A 27,427-nucleotide genomic window follows, 5' to 3' on the forward strand; every position below is an offset into this window, starting at 1 on the left:
TTACGGCAAAAAATTTACTATATTCGCTAGCGTAATGAACCCAAGCACACAATGAACTCGACCCCCACTTTTGCCGCTGAGAATTCGGGGGAAAAAAAAGCATTAGTCGTTACCGCGTCCCTCTGTTTCGCACCGTCACAGCTCACAGCTCGTTTCTTGGCAGCACACATAAATCCTGCGCAGCGATAACTTCATGGGGCATGTATCTTTCGACGTTAGGTCTAGAGGATGGGGATGTGGGGCGGGGGGAAACTTGGCAGAGTACCAGCGGCCTTAGTTAAAACTTTGGCCTTAACTTCTCACTGGCACTCATCCTTCACAGTTCGGCATGGTAGCGGGAGGGCCCCTTCACAAGCAGCCTGCGTTGTGTATGAGGCTTCACTCTGCACGACGCTGAACGGCACCTTTTTTGAAAATTATTATTCAAGGACTTGCAATGCGGCATAGAATGAGGATGTCTTTAACTTAAAGTAAGTCGTGAAGTCAGCGCAAATTTTAAGAACAGCGGAAAAACCACGATGGAAGCGCGTAAAAAACTCCCTATCCGAAATGCTGTGCAACTATGATTTGTTAGCTGGCTCGTGCACGCCGACTGAGTGCCGCTGCAGCGGGCTGGCGTAGACGACACGAAGCTCATAAAAGCGAAACTGAAACATAGCCAGCCTATTAAAGTAGTGTTGCATGAGACCGTCTGTGTTTCATTACGCATGCCATTGCACACACGTGAGAGATGCGCAGTCAACTGAGCAATATGTAGTTCAGGTTTGCTACTTTGACGATCACTTATGGTACCAGATGCGGTGCAGTGCAGTACGAATTATCCATAGCGGAACCAACTCGGGTTCGAATTAATGGGCTTTTATACACAGACCTCTACAGATCTTGACCGGACCAAGCAGTTTAGTTCGAATTATTCAAAAATTCAAACTATCGAGGATCAAATTAACGAGCTTTTACTGTATTAAAGTGTAACAAGGTTGCAGTTTATATTGCAAACCAATGCATGCGCCACGTAAAGCAAAACCAGTCTAATTCCATGACATTAGGAGCATACCATTACTGCCACTATATCAAATGACAGCATTGAAAATAATTTAGCAGAAGTGTTTAAAACAGCTCATGTGCATGAATGTGAAAGCATTACAGTGCAGTGGGTGAAATGTTCTAGCGTGAGGCGTTAAGCATGGATTAAAGTTCTTCCTCCTGATACCGTATTCAGTGCGTGCGCATATTTTCCGTAGACTGCCATGTTTTATGTGGCATGTGGAAGCCATGATAGCCAAAAACCTTGGTTTGAAGGCATGCAACTCGAGGTGGATATGTCGTTTCAAATCCGTGGCCTCCAACTTGACCAATGGATGAATGTGGAGTGGAATGAAAAATCACATCACACCACCTTGAATTATGCTGAAGGATGAATGGTTGTACCACAGTTTCAATATGAAAGTCAAGGAAGGTATACAACTCGAGGTAGGTGCATCGTCAGTTCCAATTCCTTTCGTGAGCTAGGCTCTTATTTGACTGGCAGATGTATGCAATACGCAATAAGAAACTATGACACTGCCTGGAATGGCGTACAATGACCGGTTGAATCGTAATTTTGTTCTGCAACCGGTGTAACGACCCTACAAGAATTCAACACCTGGCAGCAGCGTGTCACCTGCTTAACAACCCACCCTCATATACAGTCGAACCCGGATATACTGAACTCGGACAATTCGAATTTTGGTTATATCGAACTCACAGAATATCTCCTTCAAAATCCCATATGTAAAAGTATAGGAAAGCTGCGTCGTATATCGAACTCAATTTCACCGATCGTACGATATATTGAACTCTGCACTACGCACTAGGAGGTGCGCCTTCCCAAAAGACGATCGCATCATCACCCTCGGCCATTTGCCACGTGACGTTTTTAAGCCATGTGCGGAAGGAATGAGAGGGAACAGTTCGGCGACAGCTGGTCTAGGGCAGCGCCGCGCCCTTTCCGAAAAGGCGTGCACATCTGCGGTGATCGTTTGCCACGTGCCAGCATGTGACGTTTGCAAGCCATGTGCGTGACCGCCGGTACGAAGCAGACGCAGCCAATGCAGTTGTGAAATTACGGAAAGGGGAAAAACACAATAGAGCGAAGCGCAACGATGTGCCCATTCTTCTGCCGAAGTTTATCTCTCTTTCCCAGTATTTGCTCACAGCAGTACATGCTATGCATGCACCAATAACCCAGCTCAGTCCCTGGCAGACAAAACGTCCGACGCTTTCTCCAGTGTGTGTTGTGAATCCTCTGCGCATGGTGGCTGATGTGCAATGCGCATTTTGTGTCGTTGCGCTGAACGTGCATAATCTATGGTGGCTGCGGACGTTAAGAAGTGGCAGATTTTTTTTTTGCGAGAGTCGTCTATCCTGGTTGTCGTGCTGAACGTACGGCGTAGTGTAAGCTATGCTATGGTGGTTGCGGACGTTAATAAGGGGCAGAGTTTTTTTTTTTTTGCAAGAGTTGTCCATTCTTGTCATCGTGCTGAGCATACGGCACACCGTAAGCTATGGTGGCTGTGGACATTAAGAAGCAGCAGATGTTTAATTTTTATTTTGAAAGAGTCGTCCATCCTTGCTTCTATGAATCAACAAAAGCACGCGGTCAGCTGCGATCATAACGCCAGCTTTTAGCATTGTTTGCTTTAAACGGCATTTGCGGCTATCATGCTTTCCAATCATTTTATGGCAGTGGACTACGCCCGCCCGCCCCAAGCGCGGAGTCATAAATCGGACCAGGCTTGAGCAATCAAGCCATCACGGGCACTCTGCCAAGTTCGCTCCCCTCCACCGCAGGAGCTAACATCAAAAGTGCAGTCAAAAGATAAACACGCCGTGACACTGCTGAGCAGCATCTGGCACGCTGTCAATAAATGAGCTGTGGATACGGCGCATGAAATGGAGGGACATGCCATTAACTAAGGCTTTTTTTTCTTATTGTCGGTGGCAGAAGTGGAGGATGGGTTCATTATTGTGCGAGTGAGTTAATTATGCGACAAATACGGTATCACATTTCACGATCGTAAGCAGCGTCTCAAGCCGACTTCTGTATACCGAACTATTTCACAATTCCCTTCGAGTTCGATATATCCGGAATCGACTGTATTTTTGGGTGCAGGAGACATATCATCACACCCTCCTGGACTTCTAACTACATTCGAGTCCACTTACAAACGGCCCCCTTTAAGACGAACGATTGCTTATCACGAACAAGTCCGGTGCGACCGTCGAAGTATACATTAGGGCTATGGCACTCTGTCTCGGCTGCAACGAAAATCTGTGAGACTAACCGATCGGCCACAATGAATGCCTTGGTGCCACAGACCACTCTCCACATGGTGAGATCTGCTGATTCTGTGCTCTGCAAGCCGCGACAATTGGCATTTCTGATTCCCCCGCTGCATCTCGCCCGAGGCATGAGGGGCGGCGCACACGCAGCAAGCGACTTCCCGGTTTATCTCTCGCGGCATCTCGCCGGAGGAATGAGCAGCAGCCCAAATGTGGCAAGCGACTTCCCGGACTATCTTCCGCGGCATCTAAGACGGAGGCACGTAGGAGCGGCGACACAGCAAAGGAAGCGCTGAAGCGAAAAAAAAAAAGCTAGCCGAGCCCAGCACACGTTAGCCACTTGAACACGCAGGTCGAATGGAAGGACCAAGAGTAACATCTCATTCACCACATGATCCCATTCGCCATGGTCAACGTCAGAGCAAAGTTCAAGTTTGCTACCAATCGACAACGTAGCATGCAATCACGTGCTGTCGAACCCGCCTTCCCTTCCCCCTTCCCTCTATACCTGAGTCTCACATGACTGACAGTGACGCAGTACGCAGTCGTTTACTTGTTTTTCTTTCTTGCGGTTGTGCTGGTGCGTTGTTTGTTTCCTAGTGGTGTGAAGCCTATATTCAAGATGGCGGATTTGCCATTGTCTACTTCGACAGTGAAGCGTAAAGCTTTGGACTCGGCCACAAAACTTTCGATATTGAAAGATCTTTCTCAAGGCGCGAAGAATCGCGAACTGGTTAAAAAGTGCAGTTTGTCAAAGTCAACAATATCCACAATACTGAAAGAGAAAGATAAAATCTACAAGAGTGCCGCCACGAAATCCACGACGAGGAAGCGCCTACAGAAGGCCACATATGCAGATGTTGAAGACATGCTCCTTAAGTGGTTCCTTGACGCTCGGGCACGGAATGTGCCTATCTGCGGGCTGCTGATGTGGTCCAAGGCAAAAGACCTTGCATTCCTCCTGGACTTCCCAGATTTTTCCTCTGGAAACAGCTGGCTTCATCGCCACAAGCGCTGCCACAGGATCATTTTCAAGTGCATCAACGGCGAATCGGCAGCAGTAAATGACGAAGATGTCAGTACATGGTTGTTAACAAACTTGGCCCATGTATCAAGGTATGCTAAAAAGGACATATTTAACGCCGATGAAACAGCCCTATTCTACCAAATGCTGACGTCAGTACATGGCTGTCAACAAACTTGGCCCATGTATCAAGGTATGCTGAAAAGGATATATATAACGTCGATGAAAGAGCCCTATTCTATCAAATGCTGCCTGGCAAAACACATGCTACGAAGGGCGACAAGTGTGCTGGCGGTAAGCACAGCAAAGTGCGTATAACTGTACTGCTGTGCACGAACATGAACAGAAGCGATCAGTGCTTGCTATTTGTCATCGGCAAGTCAAAGAGGCCACGTTGCTTCCGCAGTTACGTATCAGACACAACTTAAAATTGTGGATGACATGCGAGTTGTTCAAGGAATGGCTCATCGATTTTGACAGCAGTATGGCAAAGAAAGGGCGCAAAGTTCTTCACATTCTTGACAACTGTGCTGCACACCATGTGCAGGCTCTATTAACCGCAGTTGAGCTGCTTTTTCTGCCCCCATATGCGACATCAAAAGCGCAACAGCTGGACATGGGCATAATATGGTCGTTTAAAGCGGCCTACCGGTGCAATGTTGTGCAGAGGATGCTGATTGCAGTTGATTGTCCTACTGCAAATGAGCCTGCAATGAAAATGATCAAAGCAGCATGGATGGAAGTGACGCCCGATTCCATCCGGAATTGTTTTCGCAAGGCTGGCTTTGCCGATGCCACTGAAGAGGGCATTGAAGTCACTCAACAAAGCTAGCCTGATGACGACTTGTGGCGACGTGTTGTTGAAGCTGACCTGGCCGGTCGCGATATCGATTGGCAAGATTTTGTTGATGCGGACGAGGCTGCTGAAGTCGTGGAGATTTTTTGAGATGAGGCGGTCATCCAGGAAGTGCAACGCTGAAGCATCGGACGACGACGACAGCGAGCCATCGGAGCCAGCGAGCACAGTAGTGAACCATATTGAAGAACTTAAAAATTTTGTATATTTTAAGGCCTTGGGGGACGAACATATCAAGCTTTGAACAAGCTTGAAACTGCCGTCATCGGAGGCGCGCTTAAAAGGCAGAGAACGATTACAGACTTCTTTTCGAACTAAATTTTTTTTTCATTGATGTCAATTTTTTTGTGAGAGACCCACATATCACGAACTTTTGGATGCGACGAACAAATTTCGCGTGACAATCAGGTTCGTTATAAGTGGGCTCAACTAGACCAGCCAACCTTTCTTCATTCATTTATGTCCTGAGGCAGCAAACAATGGTAAATAAAAAAAAACGTGCTAATCCGTTGTGCATCTTTTCTAAGGATCAGTGAGAAGGACTCCATCTTGTTTTTGTACAATCGACTGTTCGGGCTAGCGCATCATAAGATAAAGCAACATCAAGCAAGAAATGGCGGAAACCTTCTGGTATCCGTGGACAAGGACTATGCCTAAGTTCGTCGGGATGAGCCGCCTTCCCGAACCGACGGTGACATAATTTCGCTGACAGATGTTGTTGATGTGCACTGGAATAGAGGCATCCGTGCCAATTCCGTGCTTGTCCATCAGTGAGATCAGCTCCGACTCAGTCAGGTAGTCCGGCGGGTTTGTCTTCTGCTCAGCAAGTTTTGTCTGAAATAAATAAAGGGCCACCAAATGAATACATACCTTTGATGAACCCTATTTTTTAAAATGCATGTCTTTGTGCCTCCAGTGAACAAGGGCATGCGTGTCTCCTTTGTAGCATAATTTTTTTTCCTTCATGGCACCAACATGGGTTATAGGGTAGTGTGTCTGACACTCATCGAATAGTGAGAGGTGTCGCTAGAAGCAATGTCATGACTACATCATGACCCCGCTTAACCAATCAGAATTTTCCGGCCACAACGATGTCTCCTTTTTTTGCCGAAAGGGACCGTTACGCTTTCACTTTAACAGCTGGTACAAAGAAGGCATGCATGCCCTTGTTTGCCGGTTGCACAAAGCCACACAAAGTGACCAAAACCACACTGAAAAGTAGTATAGCTCTAGTAGATATGTGGTTGTAGAGTCGAACCCAGATATATTGAACCCGGATAATACAAATTTTGGTTATATCGAACTCACGGAATATCCCCTTGACAATCCCATGTAAGAGCATAGGAAAGCTGTGTCGTATATCGAACTCAATTTCACCGGTCGTTCGATATATCGAACTCCGCACCACGCATTGAACGCTGCGCCTTCCTCAAAGAATATCGCATCACCCTCAGCCGTTTGCCGCGGGACGTTTTCAGGCCATGCACGGAAGGAATAAGAAGGGCACAGCACATTTCAGCGACGGCTGCTCTAGGGCAGCACTGCGCCCTTTTCCCAAAGGCGAGCGACGTGGGCCAGCATATGACGTTTGCAAGCCATGTGCGTGAAGGAACGAGAGGGAACCAATGCAGCTGTGGGAGAGGCAGCTGTGGGAGAGGGGAAGAACATGATAGAGCGAAGCACCAGGGTGTGCCTACTCTCCTGCCAAACTTTATCTCTCCCCTTCCTCTCTCTTTTCCGGTTTTCGTTCGCAGCAGCATGCATTACACATGCGCGGACAAGGCAGCTCGGTCCCGTGGCAGACGCTTTCTCCAGTGTGAGTTGGACGCTCTGCGCGCAGCGGCTGATGTGCGATGCATGTTTTGTGTCGCAGTGTGAAACGTGCATAAGCTATAGTGGCTGCGGATGCTAAGAAATGGCAGATCTTTTTTTTTTTGTTTTGCGAGCGTCATTCATCTTTGCCGCCGTGCTGAACGTGTGGCGTAGCATATGCTATGGCAGCTGCGGACATTTAAAAGCAGCAATTTTTTTTTTTTCGAGTCGACCATCCTTGTCGTGCTGAACATGCGGTGTAGTGTATGCTATTGCGGCTGCGGATGTTAAGAAGCAGCATTTTTTTTTCTTTTTTTTTGCGAGAGTCGTCCTTATTTGTTCTCGCGCTCAACATGCACCGCTGCATAAGCTATAGCGGCTGCGGACATTAAGAAGCGGCAGATTTGAATTATTTTTTTTTTGCGAGTTGACCATTCTTGCATCTACGAATCAACGAAAGCACGCGGTCAGTTGCGATCATGACACTGGCTTTTAGCATTGTTTGCTTCAAACGGCATTTGCAGTTGTCACGTTTTCTAATGATTTTGGCGCAGCGTGATAAATTGAACCAGGCTTGTGCACTCAAGCCATGACGGGCACTGCCAAGTTCGCTCCCTGCCACTGCAGAATCTATCAAAAGTATAGTTAAAATATAAATACGCCGTGAAGTTATCGCTGCGCAGCATCTTGGCGTGCTGCCAATGAGCTGTGGATGCGAAGGCCGAAACAGATAGACGCGCCACTGAAGGCTTCTTTCTTTTTTTCAAATTCTCGGGGGCAAAAGGGGGGTGGTTGGCTCATTATGCGAGTGAGGTGATTATGCGACAAATACAGCATCATTTTTCACAATCGCAAGTGGCGTCTCGAGCCAATTTCTGTATATTGATTTATCGATATATCGAACTATTTCGCAATCCCCTTCGAGTTCGATATATCCCGGTTTGACTGTAACAATATTTGTGAATTTCATAAATACTAAATAAACAGTGTTCAAGGGGGAAAATATGTATTAGAGGCACTACTTTCTAGAGCAAGTTTTGCATTTGCTCTATGCCTCTTCTTGTAGCATTCAATTCTGTGTACTTGATGTTAAGTCCCCATTCTTTGTTTTCAAATTTTATTTTTATTTATTTTATTTTTATTTATTGATACTGCGATCTTTTACAAGACCTTCCCAGGGTGGGCACACAACATGGAAGTACATCAGTGCTGGAAACAACACAACGATCTTAAATATGAACAACACAATTGCAAAAGTACAAACGAAACACAGGAATGTAGCGGTACAACAATATAAAAAAGTTAAAGGTGGTTTTCAAACCTTTTTAGTGAAGTTTGCGTTACTGCATCATTAGTTAGATTATTCCAGTCTGTAATGGTTCTGGGGAAAAAGGAATACTTAAAGGTGTTAACTCGTGCGTGTAATGGTGTGACTGTAAAATCATGCCGTTGTCTAGTGTTTTGGATGTTTCAATATTGTACTAGCCTTTGATTAACTGAAAAAAGAACTTTAGGCGACAGATGCGGTTTCTGTGAGAGACTGGAAGCAAAACACTTTGATTAAGAAGAGCAGTGATAGACGTGCAGTTATATGAATTGTAAACAAACCGTACTGCTTTCTTTCGGACACTGTCTAATTTAGCAATGTTAGATTTAGTGAAAGGATCCCATATTATGACGGCATATTCTAGCATAGGGCGAATAATAGTGTTATAAGAAAGTAAACGTACACTGGAGGGGCTGAACTTCAGAGCACGTCGGAGGAAAAATAGTTTGCGTAGGGCATTTGCTGCAACGTTGTCAACATGCTCTGTCCAGGAGAGGTTATGGCAGATCCGCAGGCCAAGGTACTTGTACACATAGCTCTTACAGGAGTGTTGACAGTTTACGGACGGACCACTGATCCAACCATAGCAGTAGTACTGCCACTGGTCAATATCTGCTGCTGATCTCTCGCCAAATGGCCAAGCAAGTCGGTGGCTTTGGAAGCTCGTTTATTCGAATTCCATGTGGCTGGCATCAGTTACCGTAAAAACCCGCGTATAATACGAACCCGAATATAATACGAGGTGAAATTTTGGAGACGCGAAATGGAAAAAAAAAGTTTTTACAGCATATAATACGAGAGAGAAAAAACAAGACATTTATTGAAATCGGACCTCACACTTCAATCACTTTCATCTTCAGCAGTTCCTCGGAAATTTCTTTGTCGGACAAATCATCCCACAGGTACTCATCTTCTGTGCCATCGAGGGCGTTTGAGATGCCGCACTTCTTAAACGAACGGCGCACAAGCTCCTCTGGGATGCTTGCCCACGCGTCCACAATCCATTTGCACAGCGTGGCTGGCGATGCTCGCTTCAGCCGCCCGGCCGGCGTCACTGCAGGATCACCTGACCGCATCCATTCCGCGTAGCATCGCTTGACTGCGTCCTTGAAGGGTTTGTTGACACAAACGTCGAGAGGCTGCAGTTGTGAGGCCATCCCACCCGGAATCACAACAAGTTCAGTGCGGCAGTCGCGTAGCAGCCTCTTCACCGAGTCGGCCAAATGGCAACGAAACGCGTCCAGCACGAGGATGGATGGAAAGGACAACAGTGCACCGGGCCGTTTGCACCACACTGACTTGACCCAGTCGAGGACAAGATCCTCGTACATCCAACCTTTTTCATGGCATCTCAAGATGACATTTTTTGGCAGCTCCTCACCTTTCGGCATTGTCTTGCGCTTGAAGATGACATAGGGCGGGAGCTTACGGCCGTCTGCCGTGCACGATAGCATGACTGTAACCCGCGTCTTCTCGTTTCCAGTAGACCGGATACAAACTTGTTTAGAGCCCTTCTCATGGACGGTGAGGGGCGATGGCATGTCCGGGTAAACCGGCGTCTGGTCAGCATTGCCTATTTGCCCCAGCTGAAAGTTCTTGGTCTTTCGCAAAGAAATCACGTGGCGCTGAAAAGCCACAAGCAGCTCTTCGAAGGATTCGGGCAGCTTTTGTGAAATCGAGGTTCGCCGGCGTAGCGAGAATCCAGCACAGCACATGTAGCGACGTATCCAGTGCTTGCTTGCTTTGAAGGCGGAGCTCGGAATTCCCTTTTCCCTTGCAAGCTCTCTAGCTTTTGCCTGCATAAACTCTACGCTCACAGCTAGATGCGCTGCTCGCTGTTCTCGTATGAACTCCGTCAGGGCGAGTTCAATTTCCGGGAATACGCCATTCTTTTGCCCGCGAAAGCTTCTTCGCTTTCCCTTGCACGCGAAAAGGGCTTCTTTCTGTCGTCGCCATCCGCGAATGTTTCCCTCGGTGACGCCAAACTGCCTCCCGGCCGCACTGTTGCCGATGTTTTCAGCAACTAAAATCACCTTTCTCTTAAAAGCAGCCGAGTACTGTTTCCGAGACCCTGGCATCTTGCTCGTTCACTTAAAGAAAAAAACGTACACTTTTTCGCGAAGCGTGGTTTGCACGAGAGCCCATGCGCTGTTGATGTGCGCACTCGACGACTCAACAACGAAGAAACGACACCTCGACGTCGTGGCCACTGCGGGGCACGGCCACGTTAGGGCAACGAAGCCAAGCCGTAGCTGCACATCAATAACAAAGCCAAGCTGTAGCCACGCGGCAACAACGAAACCAAAACTTCTCGCAAAACTTTGACATTTTGGTTGGGATCCGCAAATAATACGAGGCGGAAATTTGGAACGCTGAAAGTTGGAAAAAAATCTCGTATTTTACGCAGGTTTTTATGGTAATTCAGTAGGGCTCCCAAAGTCTACCACATCGAAGTGGCATTGTTTTGACAAATGACTGTCCAAAGATTCTTCCTTGACCTTGAATTGCACACTCCTCGTCAAACATGTATTGTTTGCTGTTTGTGTAGTGAAGCCTCCTCGCGTGCAATGCAGAAACTATAGCTCTACTGCATTGCACACTGAAAGGAGCCGCAGAGGCCTTCGCCATTATGGAGCAACTCTGTACCCGACACTCCTGAGAAGTGTGCGCGAATTATTGCAGTTAAGAACTGCGAAGAATTGCAGTTATCACGGAGTCTTTCCCTTAATTGTTGCTGTGAATGACTGCTGCCAAGACACACTCATGGTGCTTAAACATGGCTACCCAGCAGTGCAAAATGATGCACACAAAATGGCACCCGATTGACCCAGTTTTAATGAAGCGTCCTGTATAATTGAGATAAGCCTGGTGCCATAGCATAAACAAACTGCAGATGCGGATTTGGCTAAGCATTTTGTTTGCTTCTCATCAGGTCAACATGCGTCGATGGTGAAGGGGGTGGTAGGTAGACCTTATACGTGAAGAGACCCTGAGTGGAGTCTATTCCCCCCCCCCCCCTCCAAAATTTGCAGATAACCACACCCTTACTTCTAATTCTTTTGTTTTTTCCTGTTTTTGGTGCAGGTTATATGCGAGAAAATATGGCAAGCAGAGAGAAGACGTTGTGAAAATGAAAGGCAGTGGACTGTTCTAGCAAGTCAACAACTACGTACACCATGTACCTTGAGGCTATAATAAATAAGTAAAGCTCCCATTGCATATATGCACAGGTTGGTCAGATCAGTGGTGCAATGAGAGAATGAAACAGAGGAATGAAATGTAAATTCATCTGATCTTTTTGTTTTGAATTTTTGTAACAACCTTCATTTGCGTGCTCAGAAATTCCTTTTACACTTTTTCCTGGAAAGCATGCAGAAGCCCTTCAACTGTGTTGAATAGGCAGGCATAAAAAAATGATCACCGTGCTCCTTCAAAGGACATTTAGCAGTCAAGTTTTAACAGTGTTGGTTACAACCCACCTGCACAATTGGACAGGTAGTCCCAGCTCTAAGCTGTGGCAGGGCCTCCTCCGGGGCAACTGCATGCCATGACATGAACTTTGTGAATCCCGGGCTGATGACGCTCTTGCCCGTCAGGGTGAACAGCTCCTCGCCAACCGTGAAGGACGCCGTGGTCTGGAGGTACTTCATGTCTTCACTCACCTGAAGCCAATGTTGACAGGCAAGACCAATCAAGTTAGCTGAAGTAACACACGGCACAATTTTTTTACTCCTTGCAGTATTTAGAGCTATATTTTTTTTTCACTGAGGACCAACGCATGCTCGCAAACTTCTTCACTCCTGCACACATAAATGCTCTTCGTCACTGAACTGACAGGTTCTTTTTTCCCCATCTTTAAGCTTAATGAAGAAGTTATTTTCTTGTTGTGACATTTGGGAGTCAAACAAAACTAAAAGAACCTATTTAATAAGAAAAACCCCAGCAATTCTTATCGTAAATACAAAAAAGTAGAGCGATAAAGGACAGGGCTCGAAAAAAACTGCCTTTAAGAAGGTATAAGGGTCACGGAAACTCGTTCTTTATTTTCCAATATATATCTTGTTGAAACTTAGCATGCAAGTGTAGAACAGAATGCTTATTTCAAATATCATCCCAAGGAGAAGATATGACAAAATAACTGCCCTAATTAAGTTGTTTCTTGCAGGCCGTTGCGGTAATTTCTCGTTGAAAAAGATCTCCTTTAGGGACATAGAGCCATTTCAAAATTTCCATCGCACATCCTAAAGCTTCGCTTTTTTCTTAAAGTGTGGTATACTAGCAATTACACCAAATTTTGGCTAACTACTGCCAGATACATTTATCTTTCAGACTTTTGGTATTTCTTTATGATCAAGAAAATTACCAAAATTTCCTTAGCTTTAGCAAGTGCTCGGGAGCTTTTGAAATGTGAGCATGCTCCTAAAAGAAGTACTTGTAAATGAGAAATTGCCGTAATGGCCAGTGAAAAATGGACATGTTATTTTGCCATATCGTCTCTTCCTGATAAAGTATTTGAAATTAAATGCATATTTGAAATCAACATTCCATTTTGCACTTGCATGTCAAATTTGAAAAAATATTTTTAAAAATAAAGAAAGCATTTTCAGGACCCTCATCCCTTCTTAAAGGGCCACTGTCCAGGGAAGGCCCTTTTAAGCAAAGGAGCCCAGTGTTTCGATCAGGTACCGGAGATAGTCTGTGCAAAATGCTACAGTGACACGCGCACCGCAAAGCATCGAAAATACAAATCAAAGCTCTCTCATGCTCTCCTTTGGGAAGACAGCTTCCCCGTTTCCTTCGCTGGCCCGACGGGCCGCAGTAATGACGTACGTACCGCGAACGACGTCCATTGGTCCGTCTCGCTGACTGACGGGAGAAGGACACCCATCCTTCTCCCGTGTCTACCGCTCGCTGCGCGCTTTTCCCTCGCCACGGCCAGACTGAATCCAGAGGCGCGCGCTCCCTCGGCCGTTTTTTTTTTTCGCGCTCGCAAAGTGCCACGCCCCACCTCCCGCCAAACGCGGAGGAGGAAGGAGAATTTGTCTTGCGGAGGCTAGACGACCTCGGGCAGGAGAGTGAAAAACCTTTGCGAAGGAACGGAAGGAGAGAAGCATGACAGAATCGGGTGATTGCGGTGACTGTAACTGCGTTATTAGTTACTCTTTTCAAAAACATTTTGCGGCCTTGCGTTCTAGGGGCAAAGTCTCACAGTCACCGGGGAAGAAAATATTTTCGACCGGAGGGTGGACAGTGGGCCTTTAAAGAACCATTCGATGCGTGAACACTGACCGTGGCTACAAAGTGCCTGGCAATGTAGTCGTACAGCTTCCACGAATCGCCGTCCAGTTCACTCCTCGACGCTTCTCTGGTTGGCGTGATGGGCGGGTGGTCACCGGCGTCGTGACCCTTCCTGTGACGCACACGAACAAGCAGAGGGAACATATGTGCCATTGAAAACAAGATAAGATGGCTCACGAACTGCAATGCCAGCACAGAAGTAATTAGAACACTCATTGCAGTGATCGTTATAAGTTATGAGAATGCTCTCTCTGAGTTGCGTGTTAAAGAATAACAATTTTTCACTCATAGTGAAAAAAAATGCTAACTATATCATTAAATAAATATAACAATAACTTTTCCTTTTATCCAAGCTTATAGACATTAGTTTCAGAAGCTAAATGTGAGACCCTGAGACATGAACTGCTGCAGCAAATTTATGTGAAGAGGACGAACCTTGTCTGCTTTCAGCTGTACACAAACTCTGGTATTGGATGCCAGCAAACGTGGAGCAAATTTTAATAGTAGATTCAGCAATGCTTTTTAGGGAGATGCAAGGTTACCGCTCCATGAGAACAGCCATAAAGAAGAACATTGAAATCAGTGATTGCCAATTCAAATACATTGTCAGCTCGATAACCAACGCTAACATTCAGCCTTCCACATTGCTTACGAACATGCTGCACCCCTCAGCTTGCAATTAGATTAGACAACTTAAGTTTCGTTTCCAACGTCTAGTTTTCTTTTCTCTAACAAAGCCATTTTTTTAATGTGCTCAGAAGGCGCGGCAGTATCAAAGTCAAAAATGAGGATAGCCAGGTCGAAAATGTTGCAAAATCTTGTAACTTTGTTAGGGATTGATTTTATCGATAACGCTGCTTTTACCATCGAAATTCAATTTTGACAGCAACGATGATACAAACCAGGCTGGAACATTCGCGACTGTGTGCCACTGAGATTTGTTTTCATGATTGGCCACATTTTGAGGGTCCAGTTATTATGCTGTTCAAGCTTAGTATTAAACTTAGAGACTTCTTTCTTTTAACATCTTGTTCTTTTCAGGTAGAAGTGTACCTTTGTTTTTGTTTAATGTTCTGTTCATTGTTTTCGTGAAATAGCGTTTTTGGCAATTGAAACTCTTGCATTCCAATGCATATTTCCTAATTCAAACTTATGCATCCAAAAAGCACACAAAAGGAATGCTCACTTTGGCTTGTTGATTCCCTCGGACAGCAGGTCCTGAACATCAGCACTCAGGTCTGGGACCCTCAGGAGCTGATGAAGTGTTCCCCTAATGAAAAAAATAAAAAATAAAATTGAATAAAAAACAAGCCCTCAAACGTCTTATATTTCTAGAAAGCAATGCATGTCCCCTCAAGTATGACACTGTAATACCGAATTGGCCCTGCCACTAGAAGGAGTGCATTAAAGACAACACATCCCCCTTTTTCGCTTAAGTAGAACTTGTTGCTGGGCTAGTTGGTTCATGATCGCACGGGGAAAGTAAGCGCAAACAAAGAGACAAACACAAGAGAGGAGACAAGACAAGTCCACTTCAAGATGGTGCCATAATAAAGTCACAGAAACCTTTACCCTTTTCTAAGCATGCTGTTTTGACACTACAGCACCGTACACTAATTGCCCATATTGTGAGCTTTCTGTGGACCTTCTTTGATTTGTACATGTCATGATCTTCTTTCATTTGTACATACCACCATCATCGTCCCGCGGCGCTGGCTCCGGCGCGCGCCTGGGTTCGTGATCAGATTAAAACATTAGATAAGGCTTCGCTGTCCTTGCCGTCACGACCTCGCCGCCTCGACCTAGCCTTCTTTTACAAGTGGTGGAGGTGAAATTTGATCCCCTTGCTGCCTTGGGCCCTGCCTCTCGCTGGAGCTACGTTCCGGTCGTCGTTTGGCAACTGCCACCATCGCTATGTCTACCGACAGTACCCACGAACAGGCCAGACCCTCCACCTCGGCTGCACCACCCCCTCCGACTGTGCCCACACGACAGCGCGACCTGCTGCTGTTCGCTGGTCGTCGCGATGAAGACGTCGATGACTGGCTTGACACCTATGAACGCTGCAGTGCCTACAACCGGTGGGACGACGCTCTGAAATTTCTCAATGTCTCTTTCTACCTTATTGAGGTCGCCAGGACTTGGTTCATCAACCGCGAGCCCCACACAACTAACTGGACCACTTTCAAACAGCAGTTCCGACAGTACTTCGCCGACCCGGCAGTTCGGACTGAGATCGCGAAGACCAAGCTCGCTTCATGCCTTCAAGGTCCTGATGAGTCATATGCGTCTTACATAGAGGCCATACTTGCACTCTGCCGGCGTATTAGTCCCACCATGGCGGAACCTGAACGAGTACACCACGTCTTGAAAGGAATTAATTCTACGGTGTATAACATCCTAGTTGCTCAGAATCCTTCAACTATTGATTCCATTATTACGACCTGCCAACACGTCGACCAGCTGCAGTCCTCCCGATTACAGCCTGCCAACACTACTGGCCAGACCAATGCTGATCTCGACCTGCGGGCACTTATTCGAGCCATCATCCGCGAGGAGCTCCAGGCCCTCAAGCCTGTCTGTCGACACGGGTGCGATCACTCTTCCGCAACATCTAATGACGCCGGTCTCCGCAGCATCATCAAAGAAGAGCTGGCAACAATCACCGAACATATGGCATCTGACCCTCCGGCACCCCGCCCAGTACCGACTTACGCGCACGTCGCAGCATCCCCCCCTCCTTTGGTTCCCCCGCCTCGACCGGCACCAACCTACAATCACGTCAATGCAATAGCGACGGCTCAACCTGCACCACCCTATTACGCACCTTGGCGCCCCTCCCGACCAATTTGCTATTACTGTGGCATTAGAGGACATATATCCCGCGTCTGTCGTCGCCGCCTCCAGAACGAGCGCCGTGGTTACGATACCTTCGAAAGTGACATCCCTTCAACGTCATATTATCAACGCCGGTTTATTCCAAGCCCACCTCGAAAATCATCCCCACCTCCAGAATCCTCGTCTGAGCCTCGTGGAATCCATGCATCCCGATGTCGGTCCCTATCCCCATACCGCCGCTCAGTTTCCCCTCTCCGACCCGCAACAACTATCCCTGTCCGCCATCCGGAAAACTAAGCGTTGCAGTTTCCAGAGGTCAAACTGCACTCTGCGAACTTACCAAAAGTCCTCCAGATCGCCCGTATAATGTGATTTCTGTTTTCGCTGAAGGATTACCGGTCGAAGCATTGATTGATACAAGAGCTGCAATTTCTGTCATTCACGCTGATTTGTGCTACCGTTTGTGAAAAGTGACACCATATGATGGGCCTGAACTCCGTGGAGCCAATGACGTTCCTTTGCGCCCTCTAGCAAAGTGCACCATACGAATTGTTATTGACGGCATCCGCCATCACGTGCAGTTTGCTGTGCTCTCACCATGTGCGCATCTGATGATTTTAGGATGGGATTTTTTGTCAACCGCTTCGGCGTTAATTTCCTGTGGCGACCGTGTTATCCATATGACAGACAGCGATTATCCGAGGTTTCTGAACGACATCATCCCCTCGTTGCCGCCGCTGATACTGTTTTGCCTCCTCAGTGCGAAAAACTGCTTACCGTTGTTTCTGACCACATCACTGACGGGGACGTACTCATCGCACCATCTTATCGTCATCTTGCACGCGGTATCGCCTTCCCGTCTAGTCTTGTGAGGTTCTGCAACAGCTCAGCGACAGTAGCGGCCACTAACACTTCACGTGAATCCCTCGTGTTCCCAAAAGGAACTTCTCTCCCCTGCATGGTGGATGTTCAACCTTTGTCCTTGATGGTGATCACCGCCCCTCTGCCCAAGCGCCGTGTTTCGCCAGACGTCTCTCTTTCTGTTCTCACAAAGACAATTAATCCTAACCTCACGCCGAACCAACGCCAAGAACTGCTGACATTGCTTCGACACCACCAAGCCATTTTTGATGCCACTTCCCCACCACTGGGACGGACTAGTGTTGCGCACCATCGGATCATTACTGAAGGTAACTCTATCGTTCGCCGACGGCCTTATCGGGTTTCCCTCTCTGAATGAAAAGTAATTGAAGAAAATGTAAATGACATGCTCCATCGCAATATTATTCGTCCCTCGACAAGCCCATGGTCCTCCCCAGTAGTGTTAGTTAAAAAAAAAGGACGGCTCGGTACGCTTTTGTGTTGATTACCGGGCACTTAACAAAATTACCCGCAAAGATGTATACCCAATACCAAGAATTGATGACGCCCTTGACTCTCTCCAAGGTGCCGAATATTTCTCGACTTTGGACCTCCACTCTGGCAAATACCTATGGACGAGGACGATAAAGAAAAAAACCGCTTTCTCAACTCCCGATGGCATTTACGAATTTAATGTTATGCCTTTCGGACTTTGTAACGCACCAGCGACATTTGAAAGAATGATCGATACTGTGCTTCGTGGCCTAAAATGGAGAACCTGTTTATGTTACTTGGATGACATTGTCATCTTTTCGTCGACTTTTAACGACCACCTCAGGCACCTGAATGAGGTCCTCACGTGTCTCGCTTCAGCGGGCCTTCAGCTCAACACCAAGAAGTGCCACTTTGCACAGAAGGAAATTAAAATATTGGGACATCTAGTCAGCCATGACGGAATTCGTCCAGACCCTGAAAAAATCATCGCGGTCTTGAACTTTGCTCGTCCACAACGGATTACAGAATTGCGCAGTTTTCTCGGCCTGGCGTCTTATTTCCGGCGTTTTATAAGGCATTTTGCAAGTATTGCTGCTCCACTTCATGAACTACTTAAAGCACGCAGCCCTTTCGTGTGGACTGAACAGTGCGAAGCCGCTTTTAATAATCTGAAGCACACCCTCACATCAGACCCTGTTCTTGGCCACTTCAGTGACAGCACTCCAACCACCCTGCACACTGATGCCAGTGGTCTCGGTCTTGGAGCTGTACTTCTGCAGCGCGATGCAACTTCGCGTGAGAAAGTGATTGCCTTTGCCAGTCGGACTATGACTCCACCTGAGAAAAACTACACCATTACCGAGCAGAAGTGCCTTGCCGTCATCTGGGCTGTCCAGAAATTTCGCCCTTACCTATATGGTCGGCATTTCACAGTTGTAACCGATCACCATGCTCTTTGCTGGTTGTCTTCGCTCAAAAATTTGACAGGCCGACTTGGCCATTGGATTCTACGCCTGCAAGAATACAATTTCGACGTCATTTATAAATCGGGTCGCCAACACCAAGACGCCGACGCTCTTTCTCGCTGTCCACTTTCGGAATCGGCTTGCTGTTTTTCTTCCCAATGCATTTCCACCTATGACCCCAGCCGACCATCTCTTTCCCCGACGTATATCACAACCATTTCATTTGACGACTCTCAGAACAAACACGCTCTCCGCTCACAGCAATTAGCCGATGCCTACTGCCGTCCTATCATCGACCGCCTTATTGGCGCTTCGGACCCACCCAATGCTCGGCTTCGCTGACAACTTCACAATTTTAAGCTCGAAGATGGCATCCTACTCCGCTTCGTGTATTGCCCTGATGGAACTCACTGGATCCCAGTCGTGCCGCGTGTGCTTCGCCCACGTATACTGGCGGCTCTCCACGACGACGCTACTGCAGGTCACCTTGGTGTTGACAAAACCTACGACCGCGTGAAAAAACGATTCTTTTGGCCTGGCCTATCTTCCAGCGTTGCCAAATACGTCACATCCTGCTCTCTGTACCAACGTCGCAAACGGCCGAGGTCTTCGCCCGCTGGCCTTCTACAACCTGTTCCCTGTCCCGCCACGCCATTCGACGTAGTCGGCATCGACTTATATGGTCCCCTACCTCTCTCCGATGGGGGTAACCATTGGATTATAACAGCTGTCGACCACCTTACACGCTACGCTGAGACAGCACCTGTACCGACCGGTTCCGCTCAAGAAGTAGCAAATTTCTTTTTGCGATCAATTGTATTGTGTCATGGCGCTCCTCGGGTGCTCCTAAGTGACCGCGGGACGGCCTTCTTATCGACAGTCGTTGCCGAAGTTCTTTAAGCGTCATCCACCCTTCATAAGACAACCTCAAGCTACCATCCCCAGACTAACGGGCTGACTGAGCGATTTCACTGCACCTTATCGGATATGATCTCCATGTACATCACACCGGATCATCGAAATTGGGACACTATTCTACCATTCGTCACTTTCGCCTATAACACAACAGTACAGCGGACTACCGGTTATTTTCCATTTTTCCTCGTTTATGGCCGTCCTCCCACTAGAATTCTCGACGCTTCCTTCTTCTCTATGCCCGACTACTCCACATCAGTACCTACCCAGTTCTTATTTCGTGTGGCCAGATGCCGTCATCTTGCCCGCCTCAACACAGCAGCATGCCAGGAAGACCGCAAGAGTCACTACGATTCTACGCATCGTGTGGTCTCTTATCGTCCCGGTGACGAAGTACTGCTTTATACACCACTGCGCACCCCTGGCCTTAGTGACAAATTCCACCACCGCTACCTTAGTCCCTACGAGATCATCAGCCAAACTTCTCCAGTTAACTACAAAGTCACGCCTGTTGATCCCCCAGCCGATCGACGCCACCGTGGAACTGAAATTGTTCATGTTTCTCGCTTGAAACTGTTTGTGCGCCGCGGTACATCGGTTAGTTAGGAGCGGCCAGGCTGGCCGCTTCCGACCCCCCGGGCAAATTGTGTGAGCCTTCTGTGGACCTTCTTTCATTTGTACATGCCATGATCTTCTTTCATTTGTACATACCATCATCATCGTCCCGCGGCGCCGGCTCCGGCGCGCGCCTGGGTTCGTGATCGGATTAAAACGCTAGACAAGGCTTCGCTGTCCTTGCCGTCACGACCTCGCCGTCTCGACCTAGCCTTCTTTTACAATATCTTGAATGGCCTGAGTCTAACCTGCACACAACAGCCGGCGACAAGGAACAAAACAATCACTGCTTCCACACTGGTTAGAAAAGAATAATAAACCACTAATTTAATCTAAGAAGAAGTTGAATCATAACAGACTGAAAACTAAATAACCAGCACAAGCCACAACACCACTAACAGCAAGAAGAATTACATGCAACTAATGTTCGAGGAGGTTTATTTTGGTAATTGCTGGATGCGCAGGCCACATGTCGATGCAATCGCCCATTCGGATTAACGCAGCGAGCCCATTCTCGTCCAAATTAAGGAGCGTCAGATGCCATAGACTTACACGGGCGTTCGTCAGGACCATGTTCCTAGTTTGAACTATCTGAATTTCCAAATGAATGGGGGTCGAATTAACAACATTTTGCTGTAGCAGGGTCATGAAATAGACACACGCTTCCCAGCATGTGAAGTATTCCATTACGTGTCACAAATTTGTGGTGTTTGCTTGCAAAGGCACGTGACATTGCTAGACATGACGAGATCAAGAACTGCATGCTATGAAAATGATGCTGCCAATGCACTGACCTAATAGCATCGACTGATGTCATTGAAATAACTTCCACCCGCTTTGAATAAATATCAACAATGAACAAGAAAGAACGATCCATGAACGATTCCTCAAATCAATATGAAGCCTTCACTTCATACATTAGTAATTGGCAACCTGCTGAGAGCATCTGCATGACCCAAGTCAAGAGCAGAGCTTGTGCACAAGCTCATACTGTATGCAGAAAGGTTCAGTGCCCGTCTGACTACTAGCTGTGGTGGCGATTGTGACAAAACAGGTTTGCCATAACTCAATAACCCCAGTACAGCAAAACCTCGCTATAAGAGACATTCAAGGGACCCGAAAAAGCTGTCTCTTGTAACCAAAAGTTCTTCCCAAATCACGTATGTCAAAATGTCCCCGTTCTTTCAGCCACTGTCATCACATTCCTGTGTGACTGAAACAACAGGAACATTCTGACTTCCCAGTCAAGAGGGGGCACTCCTCGATTCCTGACATATTGCAATAAAAAGAACACTCATATGGAACAGAATTAAGTAAGAAAACCTAAATTGCCGCACATACGAATTGGTATGAGTCAGGTTGGTACGCGTCAGCTGTGTTGCATGAGCATACCCGAGTTGTGTCTCTTCTAAATAGTGAAGAAGTTACTTTAGGGACCTGTAAAAGTAGCCCTTAGTAACAGAGTGTCTCTTATAACCATGTCTCTTGCATGCAATGTTGTTAACACGGCAAACATAGAAAAACCAACCAAACCATTTTCAAGTGTCTCTTCTAACTGAGTGTCGCTTGTAACATGTCTCTTTAAATGAGGTTTTAATGTAGCAGCTTATGACCTATGTAAGTAGTGAAATGAATGCCTCACTTTTACTTGTGGAATTTTTCCACTCAGTTTTGCTCTCAACGAGACAAATATATGAAGGCAAGAGCAACGGCCATTCATTGGCCATCAGAATCTTGCGGTGCTAAAACCGTGTTGATCCCACGCGGAGAAACATTAGGCTGAGACACGGTGGCTTTCCTGTGTCAAAATACGTGAAGACTGGGGTGGATATTACTAACTGCTTCAATGCACTGAACAGGCTTCCTTGATTTTTGTTGCGAAAGCAACACTACGCCAGCCAGCTCGGCTCGTCGCGTATGCTCGTATGCCGTAGCCACAAATGGCCAACTTGGGTCTCTCGTTTCACATGGGACGGTTATGTCAGAATCAGCCTGCCAGGACCCTGGTATTCACGTTACCCCTATAGGACAATAAGGCACCGCTCATACGGCTTGGTTAAAACAGACCGGAATGCCTAGCCGAACTGAAAAAGAGTTGGTTGTTGTAACGGAGGACTTTAATAAAGACAAGAACTCCGTCTTCGTCCAAGCTGAAGAGGAGCAGTTTCTACTCGAGTTGAGCCAGTACCAACCTCACAACCTCAAACCACCAAACATTGGGGAAGCAGTTTAGATTTAGTTTTACACAGAGCCTTGGCAGATACAGAGCACGTTGTCAGCAGAGTGGAACTCCCCCCCCCCTACTTCGCTCGTCATTGCAGCATACTGTGCCGGAGTACCCGGGTTCGAACCCGACCTCGGCGGCTGCGTTTCAATGGAGGCGAAACGAAGAGGCGTCCGTGTGCTGTGCGATTTCAGCGCACGTTAAAGATCCCCAGGTGGTCGAAATTACTCCGTAGCCCTCCACTACGGCTCCTCTTTCTTTCTCTTTCCACTTTCACTCCCACCTTCCTCCCTTCCCTTACGGCGCGGTTGCAGTGTCCACAGAAAACAAGTGAGACAGTTACCGCACCTTTCCCTTCCTATAAATAAATCAGTTTTTCATCATTGGTGTAAAGAATAAAAGCCTAGTCCTGAACAGTTTATCTTGTCTATACAATAGAGCTAAACGAATAGCTTAATTACAAGCTACAACTACAATTGCAGCCGTGCAGCTGTTGCTTTCGCAATTCAACTAGGGTTAACCAGAGCTAAACCACAGTGAACTTTTTATTGCGAAAGCAATACTGCTAGCACTTTTCTGCCATCGGTGGAGGTCGTTCCTTCGCTCCGGCGCACCACGTGACAGCGTGACGTCACGACCAGAGAAGAGCAGGGGCCCCAACTCGTCTCTTTGGCCGTAGTCGTTCCTTCGCTCGGCGCGGCGGCTACCACGTGACGGCCTCCTCGGCCCGTCGCGTGAGGGCGCTCGCTAGGAGAGGATAAACGGGGCGCTGCAGGCGCGCTAGTCATGTCTGAGGAGTTGTACAAGGCGTCGCTGGAGCGCCATGCTGCGTGCAAACACCGGCGCCGTGTCGAGGAGACAGATGAAGAAAGGCAAGAGCGGTTGGCTAAGCAACGCGCCTATGCCGCAGATTGGCGAGCCCGGCGGCGTTCTACAAGTTCAGTGGGCGAGAGTAGTTTCATGGATTCTCTGAATGTCGAATAGTCTATGAGTAGTGCAGAGCAAGAGTACTACCCAATGGGGTAGCAGTCTAGACTTGGTGGTGTATAGACATTCGGACGACTATATAATTACCAGTCTTCAGACCAAGAGTCACTAATTTACGGACCACCAAAGCGTGTTCATTGGAATAAACAAACAGTAGAAACCATGTTGTGTCCAGAGTAAATCTTTTAGTTGCACAAAAGGCGAACCCATGCCAAACCATCAGCAGAGCCAAGTGCAGACAGGGACCTATTGCTTTCGCAATCAATCAGGCTTAACCAGAGCTAAGCCACAGCTATTTTTTTTGCCCCACAGCCAAAGGCGTTCGGAAAAGTTTGGCAACAAAACTCGCCTGCAAACGCTCACAAGTACCAAAAGAATTTGGAGTTCCTTGACGTTGTGGGAAGCAGGTGCATGAAGGAAGGCAGGTACAATCTCTTGCTCAAACTTGAAGAATGCCTGTTGTTTAAAATGCCAAAAGAAAGACATATAGAATGGAAAAATCCCATGTGTGACATACAGTCAAACCTCGTTATAACGAAGTCTCATTTTGCACGGAAATTCGTTCGTTATATCCGATATTCGTTGTAAAAGTACACACAAATTTCCACAAAATAATTCTGTTCATAAACCCAAGTAAAGGCTACCCTAAAATGGAAAGCACAGAGCTGAAAAAAAAAAGCATTTTTTTTTTCTTTAAAGCGTGGTATAAGCACGCTAAACCTTACCTTTCATTTTGCACTGCCAAGCAAAAATGAGCACACAAATCGGGATTTAGGCCACGCAGAACTGACTTATTTAAAAAACGACATAATCTTCATTTGGCGGTACTTCACACTAATAAATTTCTCAATGAAATCGACACTGTGCAGCGCTTTCCCAATGTCAGCTGATTTGGCCACAGGTAGGTTCTCAAGGTACCTTCTCAATTTCCTCGCCATATCGGCGGCCTCGGTGCTGCTGAGAGCTCGCTCTTCGCCTTCTTTTTCACTTTCATCGCTGCTCGTAGCATCATCTGTAGGAAGCAGCTGATCGACAATTTCTTGGTCGGTCAATTCGGGCGCCACAGACAAGTTGTCATCGGCAGCAATAAAGTCCTCGAACATAACATTCGGAACCGCCAGTTGACGCCAGTTGACGCCATGTCGTCTCGTCGAAATTGTCCGCTTCACCTTCAGAATCGTGGGCGTCGTTGGGCTCAGTCTCACTGGTGGATGGGGCTAGGCCAGCATCAACAAAGCAATTTCTTATTGTCGACTGTGCCACTTCGTTCCATGCACCGTACAGCATGTCCAGCGTAGTTTTGAGGTTTATGGCCGTTGATATGCCCCTGTCTATGTCAAATACGAGCTGCGTAACCAATCGCTTTCGGTAGCACCATTTTAGTGAGCGAATGATGCCCCTGTCTAATGGCTGCAGCACTGAGGTCGAGTTTGGCGGCAAAAAAACTAGGCGGACCGCTTCAAGTGGTACAGACACCTTATGGGCAGAGCAGTTGTCCAATATAAGGAGCACTTTCCTGCGCTGCTCTGCCATGTCATTGTCGAAGGCCTTCAGCCATGCTTCAAAGAGTGACGACGTCATCCACGCCTTTTTGTTCGAGCGATAGTCCGCTTGGACATTCCGGGCGTTGCGCAGGCACCTGGGGCGAGCAGATTTACCAATAACAGTTAGCCGCCTTTTATCTGACCCATCCATGTTGACACAAACAACAACGGTGACGCGGTCTTTGCTTTTCTTGCCTCCTCGGCACAGTTCGTTCTACGCAACGAGTGACCTTTCCGGGAGCAGCTTAAAAAAAAGCGCAGTCTCGTCCACGTTGTAGACATCGCGCATCTCGTAGCCATCCAGTTGCATGCGGAAGCTTTCTGCCCACTTCTCGCAGTTCTCTACATCGACGGCTGCTTCTTCGCCCAACAAGGTGTAGCAAACAATCTGGTGGCGGTCTTTTAATCGCTGCAGCCAGCCACTGTTTGCATAGAAGTCATCGTGGCCTAAGACGCAAGCGAGACTTCTTGCCTTCATTTGAAGCACGGCACCAGACACAGGCAGGTTGCGCGCTATAACGTCCTTGAACCACGCGAACAAGGCATCTTCAACATCCTGGTGGTGACAATACCTGACGCGCTTCCTGTCGTTCTTCACGGCGCCTGCAAAGTGCACGTTTTCTATCTTCTGCCTTGCGCTCAATATGGTTGACAGAGTGCTAGGCGCAACGCCGAAGTCTGCGGCAATCTTTCTTCTTGCGCCCGCTGTCGACCGCCCTGAATATTTTTATCTTTGTTTCAAGAGAAACTGCTTTGCGTTTCGATGCCGCCATGCTGCAAGACGACGGCACGACCTCAAGGAAAGTGAGCACACGCGCGGGTCGGCAAAAAGTAGGGGCAGGGCACGCGGGCGGTGGTTCAATCACGTGCAGGTCACATGCCAGGCAGCCGTTGATACTAGATTCACTTGCGGTCCCTAGATGGCGTGGCGTGCGAAAGCGCAGGTGATTCAAACACATTTTATGTGGAGGCGATTGATAAAACCGAAATTTAGCGTTTTGAAAAACTTTTTTTTTTGCTTCTTTGCGGATTCTGAGCCGTGTGAATACGAAATATGCTTCGTTATAACCGATTTATTTGTCAAATTTTCAGTTTTTCATTTCGTTATACAGATAGAACTCCCATAGAAATAAAGCACAGCCAACCAAACTTTGCTTTTACTTCGTTATATCCGATAATTCGCTGTATCCGTGTTCGTTATAACGATGTTCGACTATACTACTTTTTGGAGCCTTCATCAAAGACTACCATTAGGCATTGCTCTAATCCCACTTGGCAAACTTCAAGACAGCATGGACCACAGGTCTTCTATGTTTGGATTCTGATTCTTTTCTACTACAGCCACTCATAAATCTTAAAATCTTGACAAATCCTGATGCATCCAGCCTTCTTAGCCACTGGAACGAAGGTGCAGACCAAGCCAAAGAAGAAGCGAATGCCTCCACGGTGCCTTCCCTCTATAAGCATTGAACATCTTGTTACACTCCATCCTCCCAGGCATGTGGGCAGTGGCTTCAAAAAATTGGGTAGAGCATTTTGGACAACAGTTGTGGCTTTATATACCCACAAAAGTTCCAAGGATCCATTCAGACACCTTAGGAAATGCTGAAACCTTAATATCACAAAAAAAAAAGGATGAACATCTGCTTCACCACGAGCAATGTTAATGCCCAGTTCTCGAAACCGGTTTCGGCCCAGAAGTGTATGTGGCTGCTCCCCAGTTAGGAACAAGGGTAGCACTGCAACTTCTATCATAAAACTGCACTATGACCTCTGGTTTACCTTGAAGTTGCATGAACTCTCCTCAGTAGTTTTGCACAAATACATCAGATGCATGACAAACAGGTCATACCATCTGATATACTGACGTCAAAAATTTTTTTTTTTCCATAAAAGAAATGCTTGCACCAGTATCCAGCTCTCTACGGAGCGGCTTGTCTGCAAGCACTTATGCTCACAATGAAGGGTGGCGAAGGCGTGATGACATTGATTGGCCGTATGTCAAACACATCAGGACGCAAAGTTTTGAAAGCCAGAGGCAAAGCTGGACATGGTGTTTGCACTCAGAAATGAGGTGCTGATCCTTGCAGTGGTAGCATCTTGATATGTGCCAAGCATATTCCCGCTTGTGCTCAGTGTTTTGCTGGCATCCGTTTTTGCAGCTTCAATATTCAGAGTGTATTCAAACGTAAGGTCCGCTTTCTCGAACAGCCTAGTCTGCAGTGCTGTGTTGTCGAAGCTGCACACAATGCAGTCCCTCAACATATCACTAAGCTCAGATCCGAAGTTTCAATGTTCAGAGAGGCTTTTAAGCAATGCCACAAAGTTACCAACAGACCTACGTG

General features: G+C 47.1%; 1 protein-coding gene across 2 annotated transcripts in view; it reads right to left on the bottom strand.

Moving 5' to 3' along the window:
• Top3beta (DNA topoisomerase 3-beta) overlaps nt 1-27,427 on the bottom strand; it is a 43,819-nt gene that overhangs the window by 7,987 nt on the left and 8,405 nt on the right. Inside the window, exons 8-11 of one of the 2 annotated variants that reach the window (XM_084583994.1) lie at nt 14,825-14,908; nt 13,630-13,750; nt 11,820-12,002; nt 5,826-6,035 (exon numbers count right to left, since the gene is read on the bottom strand). In XM_084583994.1, coding sequence (XP_084440120.1) covers nt 5,826-6,035; nt 11,820-12,002; nt 13,630-13,750; nt 14,825-14,908 — 598 coding nt within the window. The remainder of the gene's footprint in view (nt 1-5,825; nt 6,036-11,819; nt 12,003-13,629; nt 13,751-14,824; nt 14,909-27,427) is intronic. The other variant, XM_084583995.1, reaches the window with a different exon arrangement.

Source organism: Amblyomma maculatum, chromosome 11 (assembly GCF_055883805.1).
Source record: "Amblyomma maculatum isolate TAMU_Amacu chromosome 11, ASM5588380v1, whole genome shotgun sequence".
Classification (NCBI taxonomy): domain Eukaryota; kingdom Metazoa; phylum Arthropoda; class Arachnida; order Ixodida; family Ixodidae; genus Amblyomma; species Amblyomma maculatum.